At 43.3% G+C, this 24,878-nt stretch overlaps 1 protein-coding gene across 2 annotated transcripts in view; it reads right to left on the bottom strand.

The window, feature by feature from the left end:
* The window catches only part of TRMT44 (tRNA methyltransferase 44 homolog), a 275,854-nt gene that overhangs the window by 220,479 nt on the left and 30,497 nt on the right, over window positions 1–24,878 (bottom strand). For both annotated transcript variants that reach the window (XM_078678533.1, XM_078678536.1), the window contains exons 2-3: window positions 7,806–7,923; window positions 5,136–5,355 (exon numbers count right to left, since the gene is read on the bottom strand). In XM_078678533.1, the coding sequence (XP_078534659.1) occupies window positions 5,136–5,355; window positions 7,806–7,923 (338 nt within the window). The remainder of the gene's footprint in view (window positions 1–5,135; window positions 5,356–7,805; window positions 7,924–24,878) is intronic.

Here is a 24,878-nt window from a genome sequence, read left to right as displayed (position 1 = left end):
CAGCGCTGCTCCCATCGGTAGTAACAACTGCCCAACATAATGAAAACTATCCCGCAAACGGACCCAACCCCAGTGGAGAAGTGTGGCTCAATGGTTAGAGCGGCAGACCCTGATGCAGAGGTCTAGCCCGGGACCAGGGTCCAATTCCCCGCCTCGGCGGGTCTTGGGCTCAAAAATTCCACGGACCTGATAATTCACACCTCGGTTCCTATTCCAATCATGGAGTCCCACTCTGCAACTCTGGGCAATAGCGGCCCCCACAACGCTAAGGATGCCTGGCCTCCACCTTGGGGGTGCCCAGGAGTGGACACCTCACAGGGACAGCCAGGATGGGTTCCACAGCGGTATTCGTACAAGCGCCTTGAGACCCTTGCGGGTGAGTAGTGCGCTATACAAATATCAATTTACATTGACAATTTACATGGACTGCGGTGCCCACGGAGCCTAGAGCACACCGCTGTGCTGCTGCTGAGTGAGCCTGAGAGTCTGAATCGTGCCCGGCGGCCGTCACTCGTTTGTAAAGTGAGTCACTGTGTGGAGTGAGGTACCTCTCATTCTGCTGCTGCTTTTAAGAACACTCTGCTTTTGATAAGTTAATTTTCAGCTGCCAGCCTCTGCCCTGCTATCCTGTTACGAACTCACTGTCTCAGTCTGTCCGGTAAACATTTGGGTCGGTAAGGGGGAGCTGTTGCGACTGACTCTGTGGTGCCTGGCTGCCGGTCCAACAGATTACTTTAACAGCACCACAGCGGTGACAATTGGCAGAGCAGAGCCCGTTTAGCACTATGACAGTCTGCGTGTGTGATTTTTGACACTGTCTGGCTGCCGAGTGCGCGCCGACCCAGGCGGACCGCTCGGAGTTATTATGATTGGAGTTGAGCAGTTTTGACATAATACATCACCCTGGCTGGCTGTGAACTATGCGAGCCAGCTGGAGAATTCTCGGGTGTGATGGTTTGTTTTTGTGTTTATTTAATATTAGTGAAATGCATGAAACATGCCGCAGCCAAGTGTGTGATACATTTAAAAGTGAAGACCGCATTCAATTTCAGCCTCACGCTACTGAACTCGCAGTTGTGTGGTAATGTACCTATCAGCTTTTAGACATTTACTGGCCTTGGTGAGGGGCACTTACCCGTATGTCAACCACAATCCCACGCCCACCGATGTGTCTGGTACGCTCCAGTGGCACACTATAGACAACAACGGGATTCTCAAAGTGCCCACTCAAAGTACCCACTGACATTAGCCTGGGTCTTCTCAGATCCTCTTTGGGCCTTTTTTTCAAGTTTTATCTGGTTCGAGCTCACGGGCATATTTCCATCCTGCTTGGACGCCCGATGGCCTAAGCAGCAACGTGGCACTATTCTGAGCTGCTAGGCCTGGAATTGTGCTTTACATGAGCACGAGAACACGTTACACATATGTTTTAGGCATGAGGTGATTAAGTGAATTGCCCAAAATCACAGGTTATCCCGCTGAAGCTGGTTATTTTAACCTGGTAATGCTTACCTATTTCCGGGGTTGGCAGCTCTAACCCCAAGGCCACACCTCCTCCTCAAGTATATCGCCAATGCTTCCTCCCCATGTGCCTCTGACATCTGTTAAATGAGAACTCATCCACCAATGTCTAACATGTTGATACATGCATGTATCTGTGTGTGTTAAAACTCTAACCAAGCGGTGTAGATCAACAGAGCCCCGCAGAGCTCTTTTAATCTATAGCTTGGTTAGAGTTTTGGTGCTACCAGCCTAGGTGAGTCACGCACTCTATCTCAGACTGCACAGTTCACTCATCTGATCTCCGCAACATGTGCTTTAATTTATTAGGTCACTGCACTTACTGCAGTTAGTTTCCACATGAGGCTTATTATTTTTCCAAAATACCAGGGGGTTGAAAGAATGTTTTGTTTGTAACCAGAGAGAAACAAAGTCCAGTACTGGTTGGCACAGTGGTGAACAGCGGCCTCTGTATTATAGTGCTAGGAGGCCCCAGCCAGCGTCAAAAAGCACTGTGGATATGCACATTGTTTTAAACTGGAATTCCATAGAGTATAAGATAGGCTGGTGCAAAATGCAGAAACTTGGTGTTTGTTATAAACCTAGTCTTAACTTTCCATTTGAGTGATTTTGTAGACGTTTTACATAGTTTTAAGAGCTTCTCATTGCTCAAAATGGTGTAATTTCTGACATTATCTCTTTCCAAGCACTTCTTTGTTTGGATTTACTCGTGAGAAAGTGTCACTCATAATCGTTGAAATGTCACTCATCCTTACATTGAAATTATGAAAAATGTCACACATAGCAATCTGAAACCTTGGCAGCTATGCGTCTGCGTCGTTGAATTATGCTTCGTCAGAGCACGTGTAATCGTTAATTTATGCAAAAAAGTACAAGGTACCAGTCAGTTTCCTGCTCGAGTGTACCCGTCTCTGCTGTTGAACCAGCCCTGCTCTCCTGAGGAATGCCAGGCGCAGGCATTACTCAAACCGACGTTTGCCCCGTGATTAGAAGGCAGCAAAACCTCTGGAGAGTGGGAGACAGGAGGGGAGGGGGTGCACATGACATATGTGCCATAGGTGAACCTCCAGTCTTATCTCTCATCCTAATCCCTAAAGTCATAGATTTGGTCTGAAAACAAAGCTATCATGAACTTTAACCTTGGTTTCCAGCGGTTAGTGCGCTCTGCATCTGGGCACAAGGTTCCATGACGTCTGCTTATATTTAAATACAACTACATTGATTAAATCGGCGCATGTGCCCCCCTCCACCCAAACAGACTTTTATTTAATTTGTAATAATTTAGGAGATACATTGGGATCTAATGTGCATAAACGTATAGCGGGGACTATAGTTCCAAGGTTTTCAAATACATGTTGCGGAGCTCCCCATCCTGTGCACATTCATTGGTATAAAACAGGGTGTGCCTAATGCACCCACCTTCCTTAAAGTCCAATAAGACAATGTCTGCATGTAGACATGGTTGTCACTAGAGTGAAAACTGAGAGACCGACAGAGCACAGGAATACTGTCGGGAGGCAGCCCAGACTCGTGCTTTCTGAAGCTGCTCCATCAGTCCTTACCACCTCCTGTTTCTTTCACCGGATCCTCCGCTCACGTGCCCGGGGGAAGCATTGGGGTTCCCAGTTGTGCAGTAACATTTGTTGTCGTATTTGAATGTCTCCTGCCAATCTGCACCCTAGGATAGGCCGTCCATGCAATTTCTTCCCCCATAGCCTTACTGCGTACCACGGCTGTTTGTGAAGCTAGCGGTTACTTCTGCCCTGTACTCTGTCGTCCACTGCCCCCGCCCCCACCACACGCTTCTCGTCTGCCCTTCAGCAGCGCGCGCCGTCCGCGTGGCCAGTCCACACTCCTTCAGAATTTCTGGGTCCCTCTGGGTGAGCTAACACAATGATGATGACTATTCCCCCTCTGTGCTCCTATACAGGGCCGGTCTAGTTGTTTTGCCCAATAAGTAGCTCCTTCACACACATTTGCATAGAATCACAACTGGAATGCAGGACCACTGCTCTTTATGCTCTGCAGAGAGGCCATATTTCTGAATGATCATGTAATCTGAACACCTTTTTGACCCACGGTCATGCACAGTGTGAGAGTTGTACTGCCTGCAGCCTCAACTCCAAGGTGCTCAACTGTAGCCTGTTATAAACACCTGGAGGCAACTCAGTACAAAGGGTTTATCATCCAAGAGTAATATGCTGTGAGATGAAATACACAAACACAGTTGCTGGAAATAGCTACCACTCAAGGGGAATGCAAGATTAAGGAAGGCATGTGAAATATAAACAGGAACAAAATCACTACCACTGATTACCCTAACATCAGGACCACTGCAATTACGCTGCAGAAGAGGGCTAAATTATGTGGCTGGGTTAGTAAATTATGTGGCAAGAAAAGGCAAATTATGCAGCATAATCTGGCACATTTTGAAATAGTATTACTTCATTTTTGTTTGGGCATTGGTTGCACCTCATTAGTACCAATTTAACACCCAAATTTAGCAGTGCGAAACAGAAAGTTGACTATTCCAGCTTTTCAACAGGCCTTTCCACATGCAGCAAGACGTGTCGCTGCATTTTTAGTAACTTTTGAACCGTTTGAGATAGAAAGCAATTTTGTTGTTAAAATCTGTAGATTATGCAGCAGATGGTCGATTATGTGGCAAATGCATCAAATGCATAATTCTGCAGAAATTGCCGCTGCTGCACAATCACATAATGCCAGTGGCCCTGCCAAACATGCAGCATCAGACTGGGAAAGAAAATAGGCTCAGTGCCAAAATAAAAGGAGACCCATTAGTGAGTTAATTAGCTAGAAAAGTGTCCCATGTTTGCAAACTGGGGCAGTTTTCAAACTTGTAAAGATATACTGTGTAGGTTTTTTGTAAGGTATTGAAAACTGCACTGATTTAAGTTTGGTGCAGGCAATGTTTGCTTTAATATCATAAAAATCAATAGTAAAAACCGTCTCACCTGACCATAAAGCAGTGTTTAGCCATGCAACAGTTGATGTTGTTGCACCAAGGATATTGTGCTGCATAACTAAATACTTATAAAGGTCCCAAAGGCAAGACCTATTGGCTATGCCAATGCTTGTTGAAACAAGAAATCATGCCTGCGGGTATACGAACAGGGTGGGAAAAACGTGCAAGTTCCTTTTGTCCCAAGACAGAGCCATTAATTATTATCTCCAAATAGACAATTTTTAAAAATATATTGCTTACTGTACCACTCTTGTCCTACCTGTAAAACGCTTGCACTTCGAATGTAAACCACGATAGGGCAAGAGTGGAGATATAGAATATGTAGTAGGGAATAACATCCTATCATAGTATCATGGGCAAAATATCGAACAGGTAAGTATATAAAGGAATGTGCAGACTTAGTATACTTAACTCCACTAATATGTACCTCGACAATGTATATATATTCAAGGTATGAAGATGTGGAGTTAAGAATAGTAAATCTATCCCTACCTATAGGCACTTACCACCTTCATATTTTGGTCCTCTCTATTTTGCCTACTATATTACGGCAGGCGATCTTTCCTACTCGATATACAGACTACAACCAAGCCCAAGTAGTTATGTCCAACATGATTTTCGCATTTACCTTAACCATTTCTTTATACTTTTCTTTCAGCTCCTGATAAAGCTTGCTGTATCGTATTACAGAAATGAGGGACAAGGTGCTCTTGAAATCACTTGTCTTGGGCTCGGCAGACCACTTAGCCAGTTTGGGCAGAAGTTCATTTACCAGCCACTCTGGTTTTGGGTAAACAACTCCATCTGATTTCCAGCCATCTGAGCATAGAGCTAAAACAGAAATAAACCTTCAAAATAAAAGGAAAGAAGGCCATTAGAAGATGATCGTTATCTACATCACACTTCTGTCTCTTTTTCTTTAAACAATGGAATGGTCAGGAGAGAGCTCCTGCTCTTAACATAGGCAGTTTTTAAAGAATAAAACAATTCGCAGAAGTACACTGAGTAGCAATTCAATAACCAAAAAGGACAAGCGGATAGTCTACATAATTAACAGGAAAGATCATCGGGACCTTATAAGATATTCATTAATTCGATGACCAAATGGGTCGTTTTTCATTCAGTTATTTTACTGTAGCGGGAAAAACATAGTGGGTTCGATGTGCATCTTCTAAATCACAATATGTTTTTTTCCAGTGTTCCTTTCCTAACTGAGCGTGTTAAAACAGGATACAGTATTTAATGCACTATGAGAAACTCAAACTGTGTTAGGGATTAGTTCACCAGAAGCTAGCCAGCCAACCCTCTCACTTACAATGAGGAAGAGGCGTAGGCAGCAGCACCTCTATGACTCTGCAATATCTGGGATCCATTGTATTCTGAAGGACCTTTAGGAAAAATGTTGCAACAGACTACTGAGTATCTAGGGATAGCTGTGGTCTCTTCTAGTTGGTAATAAAACTTTAACACAGTTCCGCAAACCAGCAAATCATGTTTTGCCTCCATGTTCTGATTGCCATTATATTAAGTAAAATATGGCAAGATATACACATACTCTTTTGTTGCTGTGAAAAGGTTGCATTTACTGAAGGAGAACAAATTATCAAATAATTTGATACATTTCTTCAACTTTTAATTATTTTTACTATATACACTCTAATAAATTATCTTTTATTGTATACTCCTATTTTAAGCTTCTAATAACATTGTTTTCCTACCCATCCTTTAAAACACTTCCCCTAACATGTCTTTAACTGTAGGAAGGCCCCTTTGTTGGCCTCTGGTCCAACTTTGCAATTCTTCAATCTTGTTGTTTCACTATGAGACTCCGCTGCTCATATTTTCTATCTACTCTGTCAATCTGATTGGGCCACTGGTGGGCTGAATAGAAACCACGAGCAGGGTCGTCCCTGCTCCCTATGTTTTGTTTCCATCCCTTCCATCTAAATATCGTATCCTCTTGTTTCTATATTTCCTTGCCATTCCACTACTCTCCATTCAAAGCTTTACCCTTCAACTCATAACAACACCTTTTCTGGTCTCTTATTTTTATTTTATTTTTTACAAAGCCTGGCAATATATTGTGAATTAGGCCCCATTTTTTCAACACACACAACTGAACACATGTCCTTACTTGTCCTTACTTCTGCCTTGACTTTACCTGACTTTGGTCCAACTGATATAGTGCGCTCTTCAACTTTAAGCACTCTGACACTATGCTCCCTTAATTATGTCCGACGTATCACATTATATGTTGCTCTTCCTAGCCAATGATTCTAGGGAGTGTCGTGCGATACACCCAAAATATCAATCTGACCACATTTTAGTATAGTATACCTCCACAGCCTATTTGACACATTTATCTACAAACCTGTTGTCTCTCTGAATATAAAATGTCAGAAACAACGTCAGTCGTGGTCGGAACTGATCGGAGGTAGGGGGGCGGTGGGGGTGAGGATGCGAGAAAGAGGGAATAAAATAAATAAAATCTTACCTTTAGGCCGCTTCCTTGCCTCGGTAGTCCTCACTCACTTGGCATTACCGAAAGAACACCCAGGCTCCCAGTCAGCCAATCAAAACTCTGCATTAGCAGCATTGCGATTTGTCTGTACGCCGTGTTTCGGCGCTCAGAGAATGACTGGGGCCTGGGCGTGTACTCCATGTAGGCCGCAATGCAGCATGTCTGGAGAAAATGCAAAGTGTGCAAGACTGTTTATGAGTGGCCCGAGAGGGCTGGCCAAGCAGTCACTGCGCACTTTAGGAGGGTGCTACAACTCCTTCACCGCCCCCGCTCCCTAACACAAAGCGGGCGGAAGTAGATGAAAATAAAATGATAAGAACACAAGTTATTATCATTCTATTTTCCCTTTGTGTCACTGCTGAAAAGCTGTGGGGAGACGCTCCTCCACCTTAGCGGAATATCGCATACCTACGCCTCACCAGTCCTAGCAAGTCAAACTCTCTTTCAAATGTTCTCCTTTTCAAAGCTAATTGAGTAGGTTGGAAAACGGGTTGCTGTGAGCCTAGTGTAACAGACAGAACCAGAAATCAGTTATGACCTAAATGAGAGCAGGCATCTCTACACACGTTGGTGGGAGTATTACTCACAACATTTTAAAAGTAAATTAATTCGATATAATAATTAGACAAGATTAATTAGATTACATAAAAATGTTTTATGTCTATACTACAGGTTTGCAAGGGTGTTGTTTGCCAGTAATTAGAGACTGTTGTGTGCCTAATGTCTGTTCCATAGGTTGTGAACAGGATATACATATAAACTTGAAAGGAAACTCACCATTCATCATCCTTGGCATGTGAAAGACGAATTTGATAAACATTGCTTCTGTTCACCTGAACATGTTCTTCTTCCACTTTCTTCAGGGGTATAAATGTCGCAACTCCATTAGAAATATCTGCAATTAGTCGGCAAAGGCAGGATATTTTGTTAGGTAGCAGTTTCATACTTCTAACATCATGAAACAACTTTAGCAAATCATTTTTTACATTTTATTTAGCGTTCACTACCACACGTTTTCCATTTGTAAGCATTGTAAATGGTTAATTCTACACAACTTAATGGAGCTCAATGTATCGACTTCTTATGCATGAAGCCACCAATACTCTGAAATAGTGGCTTCAAAGCTCCATCATATGTTATTAGCAAGCACCTCAGCTGAGGCATGTTACTAGTTAAATGTTTAAATTGTGCAAAATAGGGCTTTAACAAAGATCGATTTCCATTCCCCAAAAATAAGCAGGAGACTCTTGCTTCACTAATTGGTATACACATGCAGACACTTCAGAATTAAAAGCCCTCTATGCCGGGATCAACAAGGAACTCATCAGAAGGTTGCAAACCATGCAAGACTAAGGAAGCAATCGAGGATAGCTCAAGTGATGAGAGAAAGAAAACTCTAGTATAATGGTCCCCATACACCAAATATAGTAGAATTGAGTCAATAACTAATAAATAGCAGGGTCCCCCCTTTGCCTGGAGTGCCACACTTCGATTATAAAAAGTTGAGAAACCAAGCACTATAACTGAATATTTGCCATGGCTAATACTACGTCCTATAAAAATTGGACATATTTGTTGAATGCCAGTGGGTCACCACATGTGTAGAGATAAAGGCTCAGGAGTATTCATGCACCATACATGAGTAAAGAGGATTGAGAAGGATGCCTTAGGGAATGCAAAATTGAAACTACCTTGCGCTGGACTTCATTTCTGGATCCTGCATATCGCAGGAATCAATGGATGAAAAATCTCCATTGCTGCCTAGCATCAAACTTATCTCAATCCCCAGTGCTCTGGGAAAGTAAATACAGTAAATACTTTAACAGACTACTATCATTATAACAACTGCAACGTCAACACTGATTCAAAACATTCTCTATGTAACATCCCTGATCTGGACTGTTATCTGGGGAGACCCAATATTGAGAAAGTCCACTTTGTTACAATACATAAGGATAGCCGAGAAGAAAATAAGCCTATACTAATTTCACCCTTACCAGACTTAAGTGAATATAATAAGGAGACAAATGAGCCAGTAGGAGAATTCGCAATAATGGGAACATTACAATGAAAACAGCTGTTACTGTTACTCGGTGCAGTGAACCACTGATGGTGAGAAGGGGACAACCACGCCCCTAGCACCCTGGGTTGGCCCACAGGATAAAAATAGCTGCAACTTTCTTGTAGCCATCTGGTGACTGGCTGCAGGTAGTATAGCAGGTAAAAGGTGACTGAACAGTTATTCATTGAGCACAGGGAGAATACTAGATATCCGTCGCACCAGCATAGTTTTAAGAAGTCTGCTGTGTTTTCACTTAAAGGCAAGATGCATTCAAGATATGCCAAGAAGCTGTGAGAGGGATAGGCCACAACCATCCTCAGTAAAATTATGCCATAGGAAGGGTAAGCAAGGATTATAGCCACTAAACTGTAGGTGGGATTTGGAGATTTAATGCTAAAGATCTCTGCAAGATCCTACAGGGGCCTTAAGGGTTCAAATTGAATGGACAGCACTAGGGATAGCTAATGTAATATATATATTTTTGTATCACAATTCTTTATAAAAAAACATTTTTAACGTCCGTAAACAATGAATAACTAACAAATATCGACGGAAATGTTGTACCAATACCACTGTTCCATACTAATTGGGTGAAATATTAAATGAAAATACATGTTCGCAGGAAATGAAGAAATATAGGCATTTGAAACCAAAGCCTTAGTATAAAGCCATTAACAATAAATGTGTGAAATATAATCAAAGTCATCACAAATCTTTGAAAGGACCCCATAAATAATTCAAATGAATATTCTATGTATTTTAATACTGAACTTTTTTGACTTGTGCTTTTATGGATTCATTCTGCATCCGAATAAAGATTAATTAAAAAAAAACAAGAAACAAATTGTCATTCAGTTTATAACTCATTTTCTCAAAATTACCCACTTCAAACATATCTTCAAGCCAGTATTGAAGAGTTGGAATAACATTAGTTCTCCAAAAACATAACATATACAAATAACTGTACAGAGATATTTAAAGGCAAGAGCAAACATTGGTGGAAACATTGAAATATCATACAAAAATAAAAACCAGTTTGAGTAAGTTACATTAATAAGAGAATGTGCCTTCCGATAGTCTTCAATCTGAAGCCAGAATGTTTATATATTATGGACAGTCCCAAAGTATATGAACAATATCACAATCCGGAGATCCACATCGCCAACAGTGGGTAGCATGATTGAGTTTAGCGGAGTGTAATTTACATGGAGACCAATGCCAACGATGTAGTATTTTTAAGTAATTGAATTTAAGACGAGTATCCCTAAGTCTTTTAATTCAGTTATCTCATATATTATCCCATTCCTAATCCGTAAATTCTATACCCAGACGAACGGACCACTATGTTTTTAAATTATATGAAGTTTCAGTAGAGAATGAGAAATCAATTAAAATGGCATACAGTCCAAAATATTTACCCTTAAAATGCTTCCAAGTATAAATATAACGTTCAATCAGAGAAGGAGATGTTGTGTTAGGATTTTTGTCATACTTAGAACAAGTGCTACGCAAACAAATTATGGACGGAATGCTGAATAAATCATACATTCATCCCAGTCAAGAGATCTGGGGTAAATCCAGCGTTCTTTTGCTCACCATGCCACTCCAGTTTAGATCCAGCCATTTGCAAATCAGTCTTGACCCTCTTGCCACTGGAGTCAAGATAGCCTGGCTGAAGAAGGGTAGTACCCAGAAACCAGTCCCAGGATGCTTGTTTCCGGTCCAGGGAGGACCTAGCTTGGCAGTTCGGTCCAGACCGTTCCCATGAGGCACAGGGTCAAGACTGATTTGCATATGGCTGGGTATAAACTGGGGTGGCATGGTGAGCAAAAGTAAGATGGATTTAACCCAGATCTCTTGACTGGGGGTGAATGTATGATTTATTCAGCATTCCGTCCATCATTTGTTTGCGTAATACTTAGAACAAGGGCAGATGAGAGTTGAATGTATTTAATTGTGAAGAAGGTAGATACAATTCTTGCTGTAAACTAGAAAATGATTTCAAAGAACGAGCAGGCAAAAATGCATCTGATATCCTATGTATTTTATGTTTATAGAAGAGGGGACAATTGAATTCTGTTCCTTTATGAAGGATACCTGCATTGCCCCATAGTGGGGCTTCATAATGAAGACGAATACAAGTGTTTGTAAGCTAATGTGCTTTCTGCCATGCTAGTTGCAAAGAATAATTGATAGGATTAGTGGAGCTTGTGAATTTTAATCTTTTGGTATAATAGATTGCTAATTCTAAATCGGATTGAAGAATGAATCTTTCCAGTGTGACCCATAGCAGAAAATTCCTATACGTGGGTAGCATATAAATAGAATGGGCCAATTATTGTGCAATATAATAAAATTCCACGTGAGGGAGGCACAAGCCCCCATTTTCTGATGAACAGTGTAATTTGGAACCGGTTTGTTCAATTATTAATGCAATATATTAACTTCGCTGGGGGCAGAGCGAGGGAGAAAACATTCAGTTAGTCGAGACAACCTGTTCACACCCCATTATGCTGACACAGGGAGTTTTATCAGTGTAAGCATTAAGGACATTTTGAAGCTAGTAAGGGCCCCTACACAGAAAGCATAGAATATTCAAACTTGCAACAGTTTTCAGCAGACACACAGCCAGAGAGATTCTGGTAGTGGCCAAGTCGGTGCGGTGAGGAGAATGAAGAACAAGCATTTGTACTGCAATAGTTTCAGCTATTGGCTTTGTACATGACAATGCCTTTTATTTATCTGTTTAAATAATTAACACATAAATAAAAGGCATTTACAATGCCAATAGCTTAAACTCTTGTAAATGCGAGACCCATTTCATTTCAAAGAAGCGGCCACCATTATCCCGGGGTGCTTGGAATGTGAAAGCATGCATGGCGTGCTGAATGTTGCAAGAAAGCATGTCGTGCCTGCAGTAGGAGAAACTCATTAAAGAAAATAGTGCTTCCAGACTAAATAAGACATACCATGTAACAACAGAAGTAAAAGGGCCAGTCCTCGTGGGAGATTACAAATGAAGACATGGCGGTATTAAGGATGGAGTAACAAGCCTATTAACCAATCAGAAGCCAGCATTTACAAAGGACAATGACACAAGTCAATGAAAAATATGGGAGGAGAGTGGGTGGAGCTTCAAGTCTATACTCAAATACATCATGCCTCGCAGAGCAGCGCATGTGCTGCCCAGGCTCGACCTAATAAATGGGGGTCAATGACATAAGTTATTTAGAGTAACTACTATTTAACACTCATTCAATCATATATCACTGCAGTGCAAAGGTCAAATTCTATATTATCACAGCTTCGACATGAAAGGAAACACTAACTAATTCACAGATTTCATGTTATAATGACTTTACAGGGGGCACAAAGCTTCCTCAATATGTTGTTATATCACTGCATAAGTGTAACTCCTTGCATCCTCTCTTTTTTGGAGAAAAAAATGCACATAAAATCAGCTTCGAAGTCGACAGCTCTAGCATAAAGCCACATCCTCTATGTTTTGATACTGTCTTGCCATTAGATCGACTCCACAATATCACTATATCATCAAGGTAAGTAGATGTGTGGTTAAGAACCTATCCTTCCCTGTTTATGATGGAGCCGCTATACCTATACATGAAGGTCTTTGTCACTGACCTGGATATTGTGATGCAACTCAGTCAGGAGATTGCAGAAGATCACACCAAGACTATTGTGGACATCCTATGCCAGGATTGCTCGTGGCTGTGAAGTTGAAACTGTGGTTACAAACCAGTTGTTCTTTATTTTATATAAAGGTGACTCATCTGTTGCTAGGCGTGGGTTAAACCTCAGATGAAATCAGGGCTAATGGAACGCTGAGCAGGATTTTCTCATCCCAGAATTGAGGTCCCTGCTGGGAGAGGGCCAGCACACCAGGGTTTCTTGTTATAAAGGCCTGTCCTTGTTGAGCAAGTGCATCCTGCGTTGTGTAAGGTACAGTAGGTGTTCTGTCGTGTCATCTCTTCCCTTCATTTCTTGTATTCAGCCTGCTTTTTAATCAGGGGCGGTGAAGTTGTCCTGTTTATCACTGTTCATTCTGATATACTGAACACTCGCAGCATTTTCATTGTATGTTGCTAGAGATCTTGCAAGATTTCCACGGGGGCTAATAAAGGCAAGGAAATAAGACCACCCCCCACTTCCTGTTTGGTAGTAAAAGACAACTGAAATTGGGGTGAAGCAGGCCCCGGTGCCACTGCACTTGATACCTATGCGTCTGGTGTTGCAGTAACATTGGGAAGATCCACACTTTTTCTCTGCCCAGCTCCATATGTCCTGTCACTGTGTGCTTCAGCGCTCCGGGCAAAAAAAAAAAATCTACTAATGGAGCTCTCCCCATGCACTTAAAAACAATCAATATTTGGCACCTTTTCACACTTAACCTTATAGACGCACTGGCCCTGCTACTTACTACTGGAGTGTCCCACCCAGTCCTTGCCCTTCCCTCACTCACTGACCCAGATCCTTCCTCTTATTTTCCCCATACACATCAACCAGGGCACCAATTTTGGATCTGCCTTAGACCTAGCAGCTGAAATTTACCTTTTTAAATAACTTCCATTGGTGGCAACTTAGCGGCTTTTTGTTAAGTGATTCTTTGGATCAGTCGCATTGTCATCAAATCTCTTGCCTCTTGATGTGGTCACACTGCAGGTTGCTCGGCACTCTCAGACTGTGTTCCTAAAAGTTGGTGATTAGCTTTAAGAATGGATTTGTCTTGAAAAGGCCGAGACAGTGACAGCGAATCAAGTAATTGAGATGTATTGCGCTATAAAAATACCTAGTTGTATACAATATCCCAACATTAATAGAATTGTTTCTTGCCACTTGAGAGGAGTTATTGCCCCACTCAATGACAGACAATTTATCACCAGAATGACACAATCTGCAGAGCTTTGATTGTGTGGCCTGCAAGTTACACACAGAGCTCTGCAGTGGGTGCATAAGCTACTGAATTGTTTAATCTAGGTGATAGCATTAACCAGGATAATTAACAGTTTCAACATGATAGCAATGTTTATTTACTGATTTTCAAGCAAATGAAACCCAGAAATGAATCAATGGAGAAGCACGTCAGTGGCACCTTCTGTCCTAGCGTCATTAAAGTCATTGGTGCCTTGAGCAGTGACTTTATGTATGTGCTGCGTTAAACATTTAAGTGTCATTTGGACTGTTATTTACCAGTGCTCAAGGAATAGACTGCTGGTTGCTATGAACATGTTTTATTATATGTCCAGAGTTTCATATAATATTTTATGGCTGAAGAATAACCAACTGGTTCAGCTTGAAAAGAAAAATATCTCGATTTAGCAAAAAAACTTATAAACACATCTATTATTAACAGGAAGACCTAAAGTCTTCCACAGCTGACTATCCAGAACCCAACCAACATACATGCCAGCATTTGTCAAGTGTCGCAGCATACCAAGTGCATTATGTAGCTGAGCAGATGTCCAAGCACTGGACCTCCCTGGTAATCTAAACAAGAAATCCCTCAAGTCACCATGATCACTCCTTCTTTATCCATCTCAACAGCCAACAAGAGGCGATCAAGATCCTTGCCTGTAAGAGAATGCTCCAAGGAATACCCAATACTGGGTGAGGCGCTAGCTTCATGTGGATGAAGTATATTGACTGGAAAGCAATGTACCCTCTTCATCAAACTCTTCTGCGACACAAGCATGCCCATCCTGAGATTTGAGTCCACAGCGACAAGTTAAGAGCAACTCTCCGACCCTCAGAAACAACACCAAATTCTTCCAATGTTGGTCATGCTATCCCCTAAACATGCTACAAACCACATGAAGAAGCACGGCTTGAAACAAATCTGGGAATTAATCGAGAACTATTGAAGGCGACACTACTGGGACATATGCTTCAAGCCCACTGTATCCTCAAAAGTTACTGTTACATGTTTACTCAGCAGGGACACCAAAGGCACCAGCAAACCTGGCCGAGAAACTCATCACCATAGGAAACCAGCAAGGACAAGGAGGCTGTTTGAAATTACAAACTGTAAGGAAGGAAAGAAAACACCAGACAAGACTTCTTTAAGCACCCAGAACTGCAACATTTAAGGACGTATCACAATATAGAATAAAAATACTCAATTGGCAAAAATATTGTGACGTAAATATCAACTACGAGAATACTGTAAGTTATGCACATATAGACAAGCATGAACTTCACATCCATCTGGCTTGACAATATGTATATGTGGAGTTCAGTATAGTATATGTATATTGTCAAGGTACATAGATTTTGAGTTAGATGTAATAAATCTGTACTTGCCCATGTATAATTAACCCCACAATATTTTGGTAGTCGCTATTTAAGGTGTAATATTTTTGCACAATAATATTTCTTTTGAATTTTCTGGTACTCTATCCTGCCCTGAGCTTAATTTGCAATGGAATAAGTGCCGGGCCCCAAAGATGATTTAAGAAGCCCGCTGTCCCCATTATTGAAGGTCAGGGTGCACAATACTAAGGCTGCAGAAAATCCACCTCATGCCTCTTTAATCCACCCCAGACAGTCCCTGCCTCTTTATCTCACTTTTGAAGGATTTTCTATCCCGGCTTTCTCCCTTTGTTACTCTTTTTCCGTCTTTTTCTTACTCCTCTTTCCCTCCTTCTTTGCCTTTCTCTCTTGTTTGCATCAAAATCTGTTGAGGGAAAAGAAGTGTTGGTCCCAAAAATGAGTGCCAGTATGCTGCACCTGCAACCACCGGCTCAAATTAAGCACTGAATTCCTACCTCAGGAGCGCCTCATCAAACACAGCCAGGAGCCTCATTGTGCTTGGCTTACCTGACCCACGGTTTCTCCCAACCATACAGTACCCACAAATGACCCGTAACCACCCATACATAAAGAGGGGGCGCCTGTTTACCCATTCCACAGCATGAAATCTAAGGATTGCTTTAAAATGGGCATTTCTTTTAAAAACGAAAATGAAAAATAACAAGATTCATTAAAAAATACGTGTGTCCCTCCTAATTACGAGGCACTACTTTTCTGAACATGCAATTTAACAATACTATTTAAAAAGTCCTCCGAAAATGACACACAGGAAGTGCCTGGGGGCTGCGGGTTAAGTGCAATACACACAACAAAATAAACAAATAATAGACCATCTCGGACGCCAGCACTGGTAGAGTCACTGGGTGCTGCAAGGGTTGATGTTATTTTCAGAATCCAAAGGAGTGCGAGTGTAATCCCATGCTGCTGCCTTCACATCCCATTTGTTGGCAGGCGGCAGGCACCACAGGGCGCTCCCCCTCGGTCCTGCCACCTTCAACACACACCACAGGGGGTGGGCGACCAGTGGCAGCTTTTGGAAGAGTCCAAATGGCTGGGGGCAAAAGAGGGATTTAATTAACAGTTCGGCCTGGATCTGATTAGATAGACACTCCTGGCAGACAGTGCAAGGAGCCTGTGGGGACAAGTCCGTAACCCAGACCCACCTTAAAGGATTTCCACAGACCTTTTGTTTCTAAGATGCTAAATCTTTTTTCTCCGTTTGTTGCTTAATAAGCTGAGCACGACTTGGGATTCTCTGTTTTGTTTTACGGACTTGAAGAATAGCAAAAGGCACTTTGCAAAACACAAAATACAAAAAATACACATTTTCGTTTGTGGTAGAGGTAGGTTGAAGAGTTGGGAGGTGTACATTGGCAGACAGGTGAATGATTAAATGAATCAGTAAGATACTCATTTGACGCAGCTCTGTAATATGAATAACCTGAAGGCACTCTATCTTTCAATAAATGCGTCTCAGCAGAAGTCTCACTCACTGGGAGAAAATCTCAGTAAATAATTGAAACAAGAGCGCATACATATCTTCTGTCCCCCTTCGCCTGTGGAGAGAGGAAGCAAAATTGCTCGAGCTGTGTTCACGCGGGGACAGGAGATGTGCAGGCGTACGGGGTGCACATCTCCTGTCCCTATGCGTGCACATCTCCTGTCCCCCTTCGGAAAAGAGACGCCCTGAGCGTGCAGATGGGCTGTCCGGGCGCTGTGAGCGTGCACATCCCTGTGCCCCTTCGACCACCAAATCGACTATAGGTCTCGCCAAGTCGAGCAGCGCATGCGCTGCATTGCTAGTCGAGACCTAAAAACAAAAAGTGGTACACCAGGATGTAATCACACCATGTACATTGTTTAGATGTGCCAGTGCACTTTGAAATAATTGATTCCCGCCCCACACCCACTCCCGTCTCAGGAAAACCGAGCAAAAGTGGATGCTTACGTCCAAGGTCAGCAAGGTACAGTTCAAAGTTAAGACAGACCTGTAGACGTTATTATAAATACATTTCAAAACAAAAATGTAACAAACAGGTGGAACAGTGTACACATAACCTGCAGCTTTGTTATTGTTATTTGTGAAAATAAATTAATGGACATGATAAAGAATGATGGTTAAGGTACATCAGGAACAACTTCATCAGTTTCCGACTCAGATGTATGATACATCAAAGTGGAAGCACTTTATAATCAAACATATGATGACAGAAGTAACTAAATAGGCTCACTGTAAAAAGGGTGATGTGTATTCAGTTGCGTTGGTATATAAAAACATCACTCATCAAGAAGTGGTAACATAACGCTCATTCAGCAAAAGCTGGAGTGTAAATGGATTATGTGTATGAATCCACTGAAAAAGGACTGAACACTACTGAGGAGTGACATGGGCTTGTATCTCTGCTCCAGGAATAAATGGGCTAGAAACATGAATTAAATATGGTGGCATGATCACTGGCACTTATTGCTGCCTTACTAAAGACTTAAGGACCAATCGCCGTTTGGTTACTTGGTTTATAATTTCACATTGTGTCCAATCCTTTCTTTTTATCCAGTGTTTAATGTAGTAAATGTCCTCTCCACTGTTCTTCACTAGATAGACTGTACTATGTCATCTGTGACATCATAGAATGCCTGGGTGACTCTCTGGCTCACAGGGTCTCTCTCTACCTGACTGTGGCAGTTGGTTAACTCAGGCTGAGCTGCTAACAGCTGGCTCCTGGTGGGGTTTTACTTCTGTACTTATCAACTTGGAAGGAACTTACAATAAAGGATCTTACATACACAGTGGACTGTGCATGTTCCTTTACTACAGTTTGGCGACGATTTTAACTGGATGAACCTACGCGTGAACTAAGGATAAAGGCCAACTAAGGAACCAAGGAACCAAAACCCAAGGAACTGAATACATTAAGGATTTTCTTTACCTCAATTGAAACCCAAAGGTAACGCCCGGCTAACCCCACCAGTGTCTTATACTACCTGGACAGCTTGCAACCTGGGCGTTTGTGGTTTCATCACTCAAGACTTTGCTGTCACATATCTGTTGAATCCATTTATACACTTCAACCTGTGTGGGAATTGTCATTGTTCAACAGCAAGTCTTGTCATCAAAGTTTCTACCAAAGTGATCGGCTTTCTCTGTGGAAGGAGACCTTCCCACGGCCTCTGCCTTCTCTGCCTGTGTCTGGAAACGGGCGCTCACTTGGGAGGCCTTCTGTCTAAACTCGACGCACTGTCCCTGCACCTTGGAGGAAGGCATTGTGTCCGGCGAGAGGTGAGCTGCTCGAGTTAGTGGGAAGAAGTAAACAGCGTGACAGCTTTTGTCACTTTGCGATAAATGTGGCGACATCGATTACTGGTCCTTCAGTGCTTTTCCAGTGCTTTCTAACTGGTTTAGTACTTTGGCAGCGCATTTCTGGGTAAGCTCATTCGGGGACCGGCGTCGTGGGAAAGCTCGTTTTTTGCGCATGAACTGTGTTCAGTTGTTTTACAGCGAGTGGGGGAAAGCGGAACATTTATTATTAAGGAACGGTCCTTATGGTGAGTTCTTGCACATTTTTGGAAAAGCAGTGACTGTGCCTGTGTGACCTGGACAGTGTTATCAAGGTAAATGTGTTTTTTATTTTTGCGCATGGTGTATGCAGAGCTTCGTTGCCGCAAAGCGGTTTGACTTCAAATCCTTAGCGCGTGCTGCATTCTTCAAATATTCTTATTCATGCCACAGCGCGCGCACTTACCTTCGTACTGCCATTCTTCGTGACATCACCAGTGACACTTCGTTGTCTTCACGTACTAACAGCTGCTGACCAACACTCCTCTGCTCAAACGTGCCGTGAGCCACTCGGCACGGCATGAGGCAGCGTGCCGCCATTTTGGAATTGACAGTACATGTTCTTTGCGCTGTCTGCTTGCCAATCACCCTTATCATGGCAGTCCTCCTACGATTTCCTTGGCTCCAACATTTTTGCGCACTTCCCTAGGATTGCCAGTTGGACAGACAATAATTATTCAGCACAAGAAAGGACATTGTTTCACAAGTAATAGGAGCATAAGTGAGAAATCAATTCCTGTGGTATTTACTTTATGCTGTTTGACGAGGTTGGGCTGCACTTGTTTGCTGAAGTTCACTTTGCTCCCGATGACTACACGAGCAACTGTATGAAGATCAGTTTTCTTTTACTAGAACACACAGCAAGTTGACATAATGCATGTCATGTTTGGTATATGGTCTGTGTGTATGGATCCCGGGTGAGAAACCGCTCACCGGTGCTTAACTAGTGCTTTGTGATTACAACGTCTGTTCTCATCATTCATGTCCTGTATACCACTGTACTTCAATTTGGTGGTATGTGTTCAGTGTATAATATAGTGTCTTGAGCGGACAGTTAGCTTACCAGTTTTGTTGTATATCCAGTGTAGGTTTACCTTGCCTAAGGGAGGTTGTGTGCTTGTGGGTAGTCCATGCCCAGTTCTGTTTCCTACGGTGATGTTGAACCTTATGGTGTACCCTATGTAGGGGATGTTGTAGTTTTGGTCCCAGTGTTAATTTCCTGTGGTGTACCCTACCTTGGGGAGGTGGTAGTGTTTGTGGGTAGTCAATGCCCATATCAGTTCTCAGTGTAAAGTTCCTGCGGTGTACCCTTCTTAGGGGAGGTTGAGTGTTTGCGGGTAGTCTATGCCCCATGTTTGTTCCCAGGACCATTTTCCTGTGGTGTATCCTTTTCAGGGGAGGTTGAGTCTTTGCGGGTAGTCCATGCCCCATTTTTCTTCCCAGGACCACTGTCCTGCGGTGTACCCTTCTTAGGGGAGGTTGAGTGTTTACGGGTAGTCCATGCCCCATGTTTGTTCCCAGGACCATTTTCCTGTGGTGTACCCTTCTCAGGAGAGGTTGAGTTTTTGCGGTTAGTCCACGCCCCATTTTTGGTTCCCAGGATTACTGTCCTGCGGTGTACCCTTTTCAGGGGAGGTTGTTAAAACCTGAGTCGGGTCGGGGACAATCGATAATTGCCCGGCGGTATTGCCTCTGTGACCCTCTAGTTATTTAATCAATGAAGAGGCAGGCGCTGGAGACTGGAAAGCAGGAAACAAGGTTTTTATTCTCTCCGGAGGAGAACACAACGAAACGGACAGAAGGTATCGTTCTGAGGTGCTCTAACTGCATCCCTGAGGCCTGGCCTCTTATACACACGTTTATGACTTTATTGTAGATTACACATTCATGTTAAAGCTTTGATGTATGGAAAAGACATTCCCGGAACTCCCCTCTGGGCCCGTTCCCACACACATTTACAGTTGAAGTCCCCACCCTAGTCACAACAGGTGATGAGTATCACGCAGCCGGATATTCCGCCGATTCACGGAATGTGGGGGGTTTGATCGGATCTCATGGAGTGGGGGCTTTGATCAACCCGGGGATCCTTTGATGGGGGAAGCTTTCTATTGTACGGGGAGGGGCAAGGAATGGTATCGGCAGAGCTGGGTGTCGGCCTGGGAACGGGGAAGACAAAACGGGCACACAGAAAAAAGGGGGTTTGCATCTAAGGGCCGGAGATCATGAAAGGGAAGCAGGGAGGTGTCGCGCTGGGAACAGGATGAGGGCCTGGGGCAGAGCAGCGCCGAAGAGGGGTTTATGACTCAAGGCAGGTGCAAGCAGGGGGTGGTCAGCGTGCAGGCTTGGTGAAGGCGAAGGGCTATGTCAGGGGCCAGCGGCGTGCAAATGGGTTCGTTCTGCTCGGGGCAAAAAAATGGCGGGCGCGCACGACAAAAGTGTGGCATTAGGGGAAGAGGCAAGATGGCGCAGATAATGTTCACCAAAACGTACTAATTTTCAACAGTCCTCCCTTTAACATATTCAAGACATCTTGCTGGTTCATTTTCTACTCGGTTCTATTGTGATGGGCATGAGAAAGAAAACGGTAGGAACCCTAGAGGAAAAGAGTTGTAAACAATACATTTTAACATTTCTAGTTTTTAGGAGGTGAGCCCATTTGATAAACTTTGATCAATTTGTTTTAGCAGGAAAGTCATAGGAATGCAATACAAAAACGATTCTGTAGCGAGAGCAGCAAGCATATTTCATACTGGCAGGTTATTACATATATATCAGGTTCGGATTGGAGCATGATCAATACAACGGCGGCTGGGAGAGAAATGAGGTCTAGCAGAAACGGCGATTGGGGATGTCAAATGTTCAAAGTTTAACGAGTTCTCATCATTCTTTGTTGCCTTTCGTTGGCGCTGTTGAGCACCGGCGGTGGAGCTACAAGTCCAGCTCTGTTCTACGTTCTGCGTTGCAGGGCATGACCCTTTCCTCGCGTTTCTGGTCGGAAAGGTCCTTTTCGCCCTGTGTCCTTTGAGGTGATCGTCAGAAAGTTCAGATGGAAGAAGAGCGTACAAAACAGTCCATAGGGTAGGTCAGAGGAAAAGGGGGATGGAGCAAGGCCAAATTAGGAACAAACTAGGGAAACGAGAGACTTCAAATAGGCGGGCGTGTGACCGAATTCAGAGAGCGGGGACTTGTCGACCAACACTGGACATCGAGCAGGGGCATCAGGTCGACCCTTTCTTCTCATGTTGTCGAAAACAGTGCCTCGTCCTGCAGCTCTTTTCTGTCGTGGTCTCGCCTTGGCTAATGTCGCAGGTATTCCTTAGTCTGCAGTCAGGCCTCGTGCTCCCACATCCGGTCCTTCTCTCCTCCAACAGCAGTACCCTTAAACAAGTTTGAAAAGACAGTCTTTAGAGAATTTGCAGATGGAGATAATCAAAAAGTCTATTTCTCTCCCAGCTCCAGACAAAGAATGAAAATGCCCGTTATATCAGTGTTCACAACTGGCATATGAATGACCGGTGACGGGCCTGTTGGATTTACTATGACTTTCCTTAACAATTATTTATTACAGTCACGACAGTTCATCTGATGGTGACCCACCTTCGTGAGACGAACCTGGCAAAGATATGCCGTTCTCTAGAGTTTTACATTTACAAAAGGGTACTGTGAGTCGTCAACATGGTACTACACAGGTATTTTGCTGAGAGACGATCATGGCTAAACATTTCCTTTCGATCGATGCATCCTGCTTTTCAACTACTACGGGGTTTATTTTCGATGATTTCTTTACCTTGGACTAGTCTGTTAACCTTGTAAAACATCATTCTGGATCCTACGTAACCTTTTACAGCCCGATTACTTAATTAGGAAGGACAGGGGTTTTATGGGAAACAACCAGGGACATAGGAAACTTGTGGTAAGGGCATAAATCGACCCATCTCTCACAACCGGAAATGAGGGGTAGTTTCATAATTCCAGTTTTTGGGCGGCTGATACAGGGGAGGTAACAGGGGTGATCGTTTTTCCGGTTTGGGTATTGCGACAATTCGGGGAGGGGAGGGTCGCGTATTCTGAGGTCCTTGTTTTATACCATAGGAGCCGTTGACATGTAGTTCCCTTATTTCGGGTCAGATTAGGGAACCTCTGTCGTCTTACCTGTCCTTTCCCTTATGGCCCAACCTCGGTTCATTGACTTCTAGCGGAAAAGGAGAGGTAATGACGCGGCCTCAGGGGGATTGTATTAAAGACAAGTTTTTGTGCAAATACTTACGGTATTTGAAACCAATTAGGTGGTGTGCTAGGGGTGGCAGTCTGCCAATTTCGGGGCTAATCACTCGGAAGAGTGGGAGTGCAAAAAAAATAGAGGGAGAGAGAGAGAGAGAGAGAGAGAGAGAGAGAGAGAGAGAGAGAGAGAGAGAGAGAGAGAGAGAGAGAGAGAGAGAGAGAGAGAGAGAGAGAGAGAGAGAGAGAGAGAGAGAGAGAGAGAGAGAGAGAGAGAGAGAGAGAGAGAGAGAGAGAGAGAGAGAGAGAGAGAGAGAGAGAGAGAGAGAGAGAGAGAGAGAGAGAGAGAGAGAGAGAGAGAGAGAGAGAGAGAGAGAGAGAGAGAGAGAGAGAGACAGCGCAACGGCAGGCTAAATAGTACACATGCAACAGAGAGGGTGGCAGTGTATTCAAGAAAGGTTATTTAGTGCATTACACAGTAAAAGGCATTCACGGGTCTGCGTTAGAGTCTTGTAATCATGCAGTTTGAGCATTAGACAGGGTAGAGGGGACGTGCCTTGAGAAAAAGGAAAGAAGAAAGGAGGTACCATTTTGTCGCACTTTCTCGCATTCTCGGTCCTTCGACCAGTTGGGTCAACGCCTCAGTCACACACACACATTCCCTCATAGTTTCGCATCATACGTGACATGGGTTCATTCGTCCGGTCTGGTTTAAGGGTGATCGTTTTTTATCAGGTTGTGCTAATTTTTCGGGTTTGTTCGATACGTGAGTAGTTTGCAGGCGTGCTTAGACACCACCTTGCGGCGCTAGTCCGTTTCGTGTATTAGACATGGCAAGGCTTCAGATCTTCGCCACACCTCGGCTGTAATCTCTGATGTAACCTGCAGAGGGAGGAAAAAAAAAAAGGGGGGTGGGGGAGACAGCATTCGCGCATATTCAAATACATGGACTCATAAGTTCTTTACTTACCTCTTACTCGTCTTTCCTCCTCGGGGCAGGGTCCCCGGGGATATGGTTTCTGGAGTCGAGGGGGGTAGTGTGTCCATATAGGTCATGTGCGGGGAAACGTAAAAAAGGAAACCAGAGGTGCTTAGTGCGAGGTACCTAGTCAAAAGGATGTATCTCACTATCGGGATCCTTAAACCTCTTTCAACGCTGTGGCGTTCTAAGGTTCTTCGGTTCTTGGGTCAGCTCCGTTCCCTGATACTTTGGAACGTTGTACTTTATAACATTTACATTATTTCATTTCACCCTCCCTTTACATTCCCTCATTTACACCGTTCGTTTTACCCATCCTTGGAAGTCAAGGTCTTCCTCTGCGCGAGAGTTCATGGGTCAGTCGCGCACTTTGAAGGCGGAGTGTCGTGTTGTCGATCCGATCCGTCCTCCAGGGCTGGGCAACCATCTTCTTTCAACCTTAAAGAGAGAGCAGAGTAGGGTGCACAGAAAAGAACTTTCCCACCGATCCCACATTTTTTTTTAAAATAAAGCATGCAATACCCGTCCATAGTTTCAAAAACTTTATTTTGCAAAATCGTTTCAGCATGTGGATTATGAGGGTGCGGTCGTATTTGGCCGGTCGTGGCAATGGCTAAAGTGCGTACAGTGGGGGGTGTCGTTTGCAGCAATAAAAACATCGGAAAGTTTTACTCATTCATTTGTAAGAAACTAAAACGTCTACTAATTGGCTGGGGGTTCGGGGGCATTTATTTTCATAATTTAGAAGCATAATCATAATAGTTGTAATCAGATTTCCTATATGCATACCGTACGTGTGCGTCGTAAATGAGGTTTACATCAGTTATAAAAATATAATACATTGTACATTTGTAACGGGGATCCTTTCGTACTGTTCGTCGAGTGAGTTCTCCTTGTCTTTTCTAGCCAAGTGTACAAAGGATCATATAA

This window comes from Lissotriton helveticus, chromosome 2_2 (genome assembly GCF_964261635.1).
Source record: "Lissotriton helveticus chromosome 2_2, aLisHel1.1, whole genome shotgun sequence".
In the NCBI taxonomy this organism is placed as follows: domain Eukaryota; kingdom Metazoa; phylum Chordata; class Amphibia; order Caudata; family Salamandridae; genus Lissotriton; species Lissotriton helveticus.
This window is presented reverse-complemented; position numbering and strand designations above follow the sequence as displayed.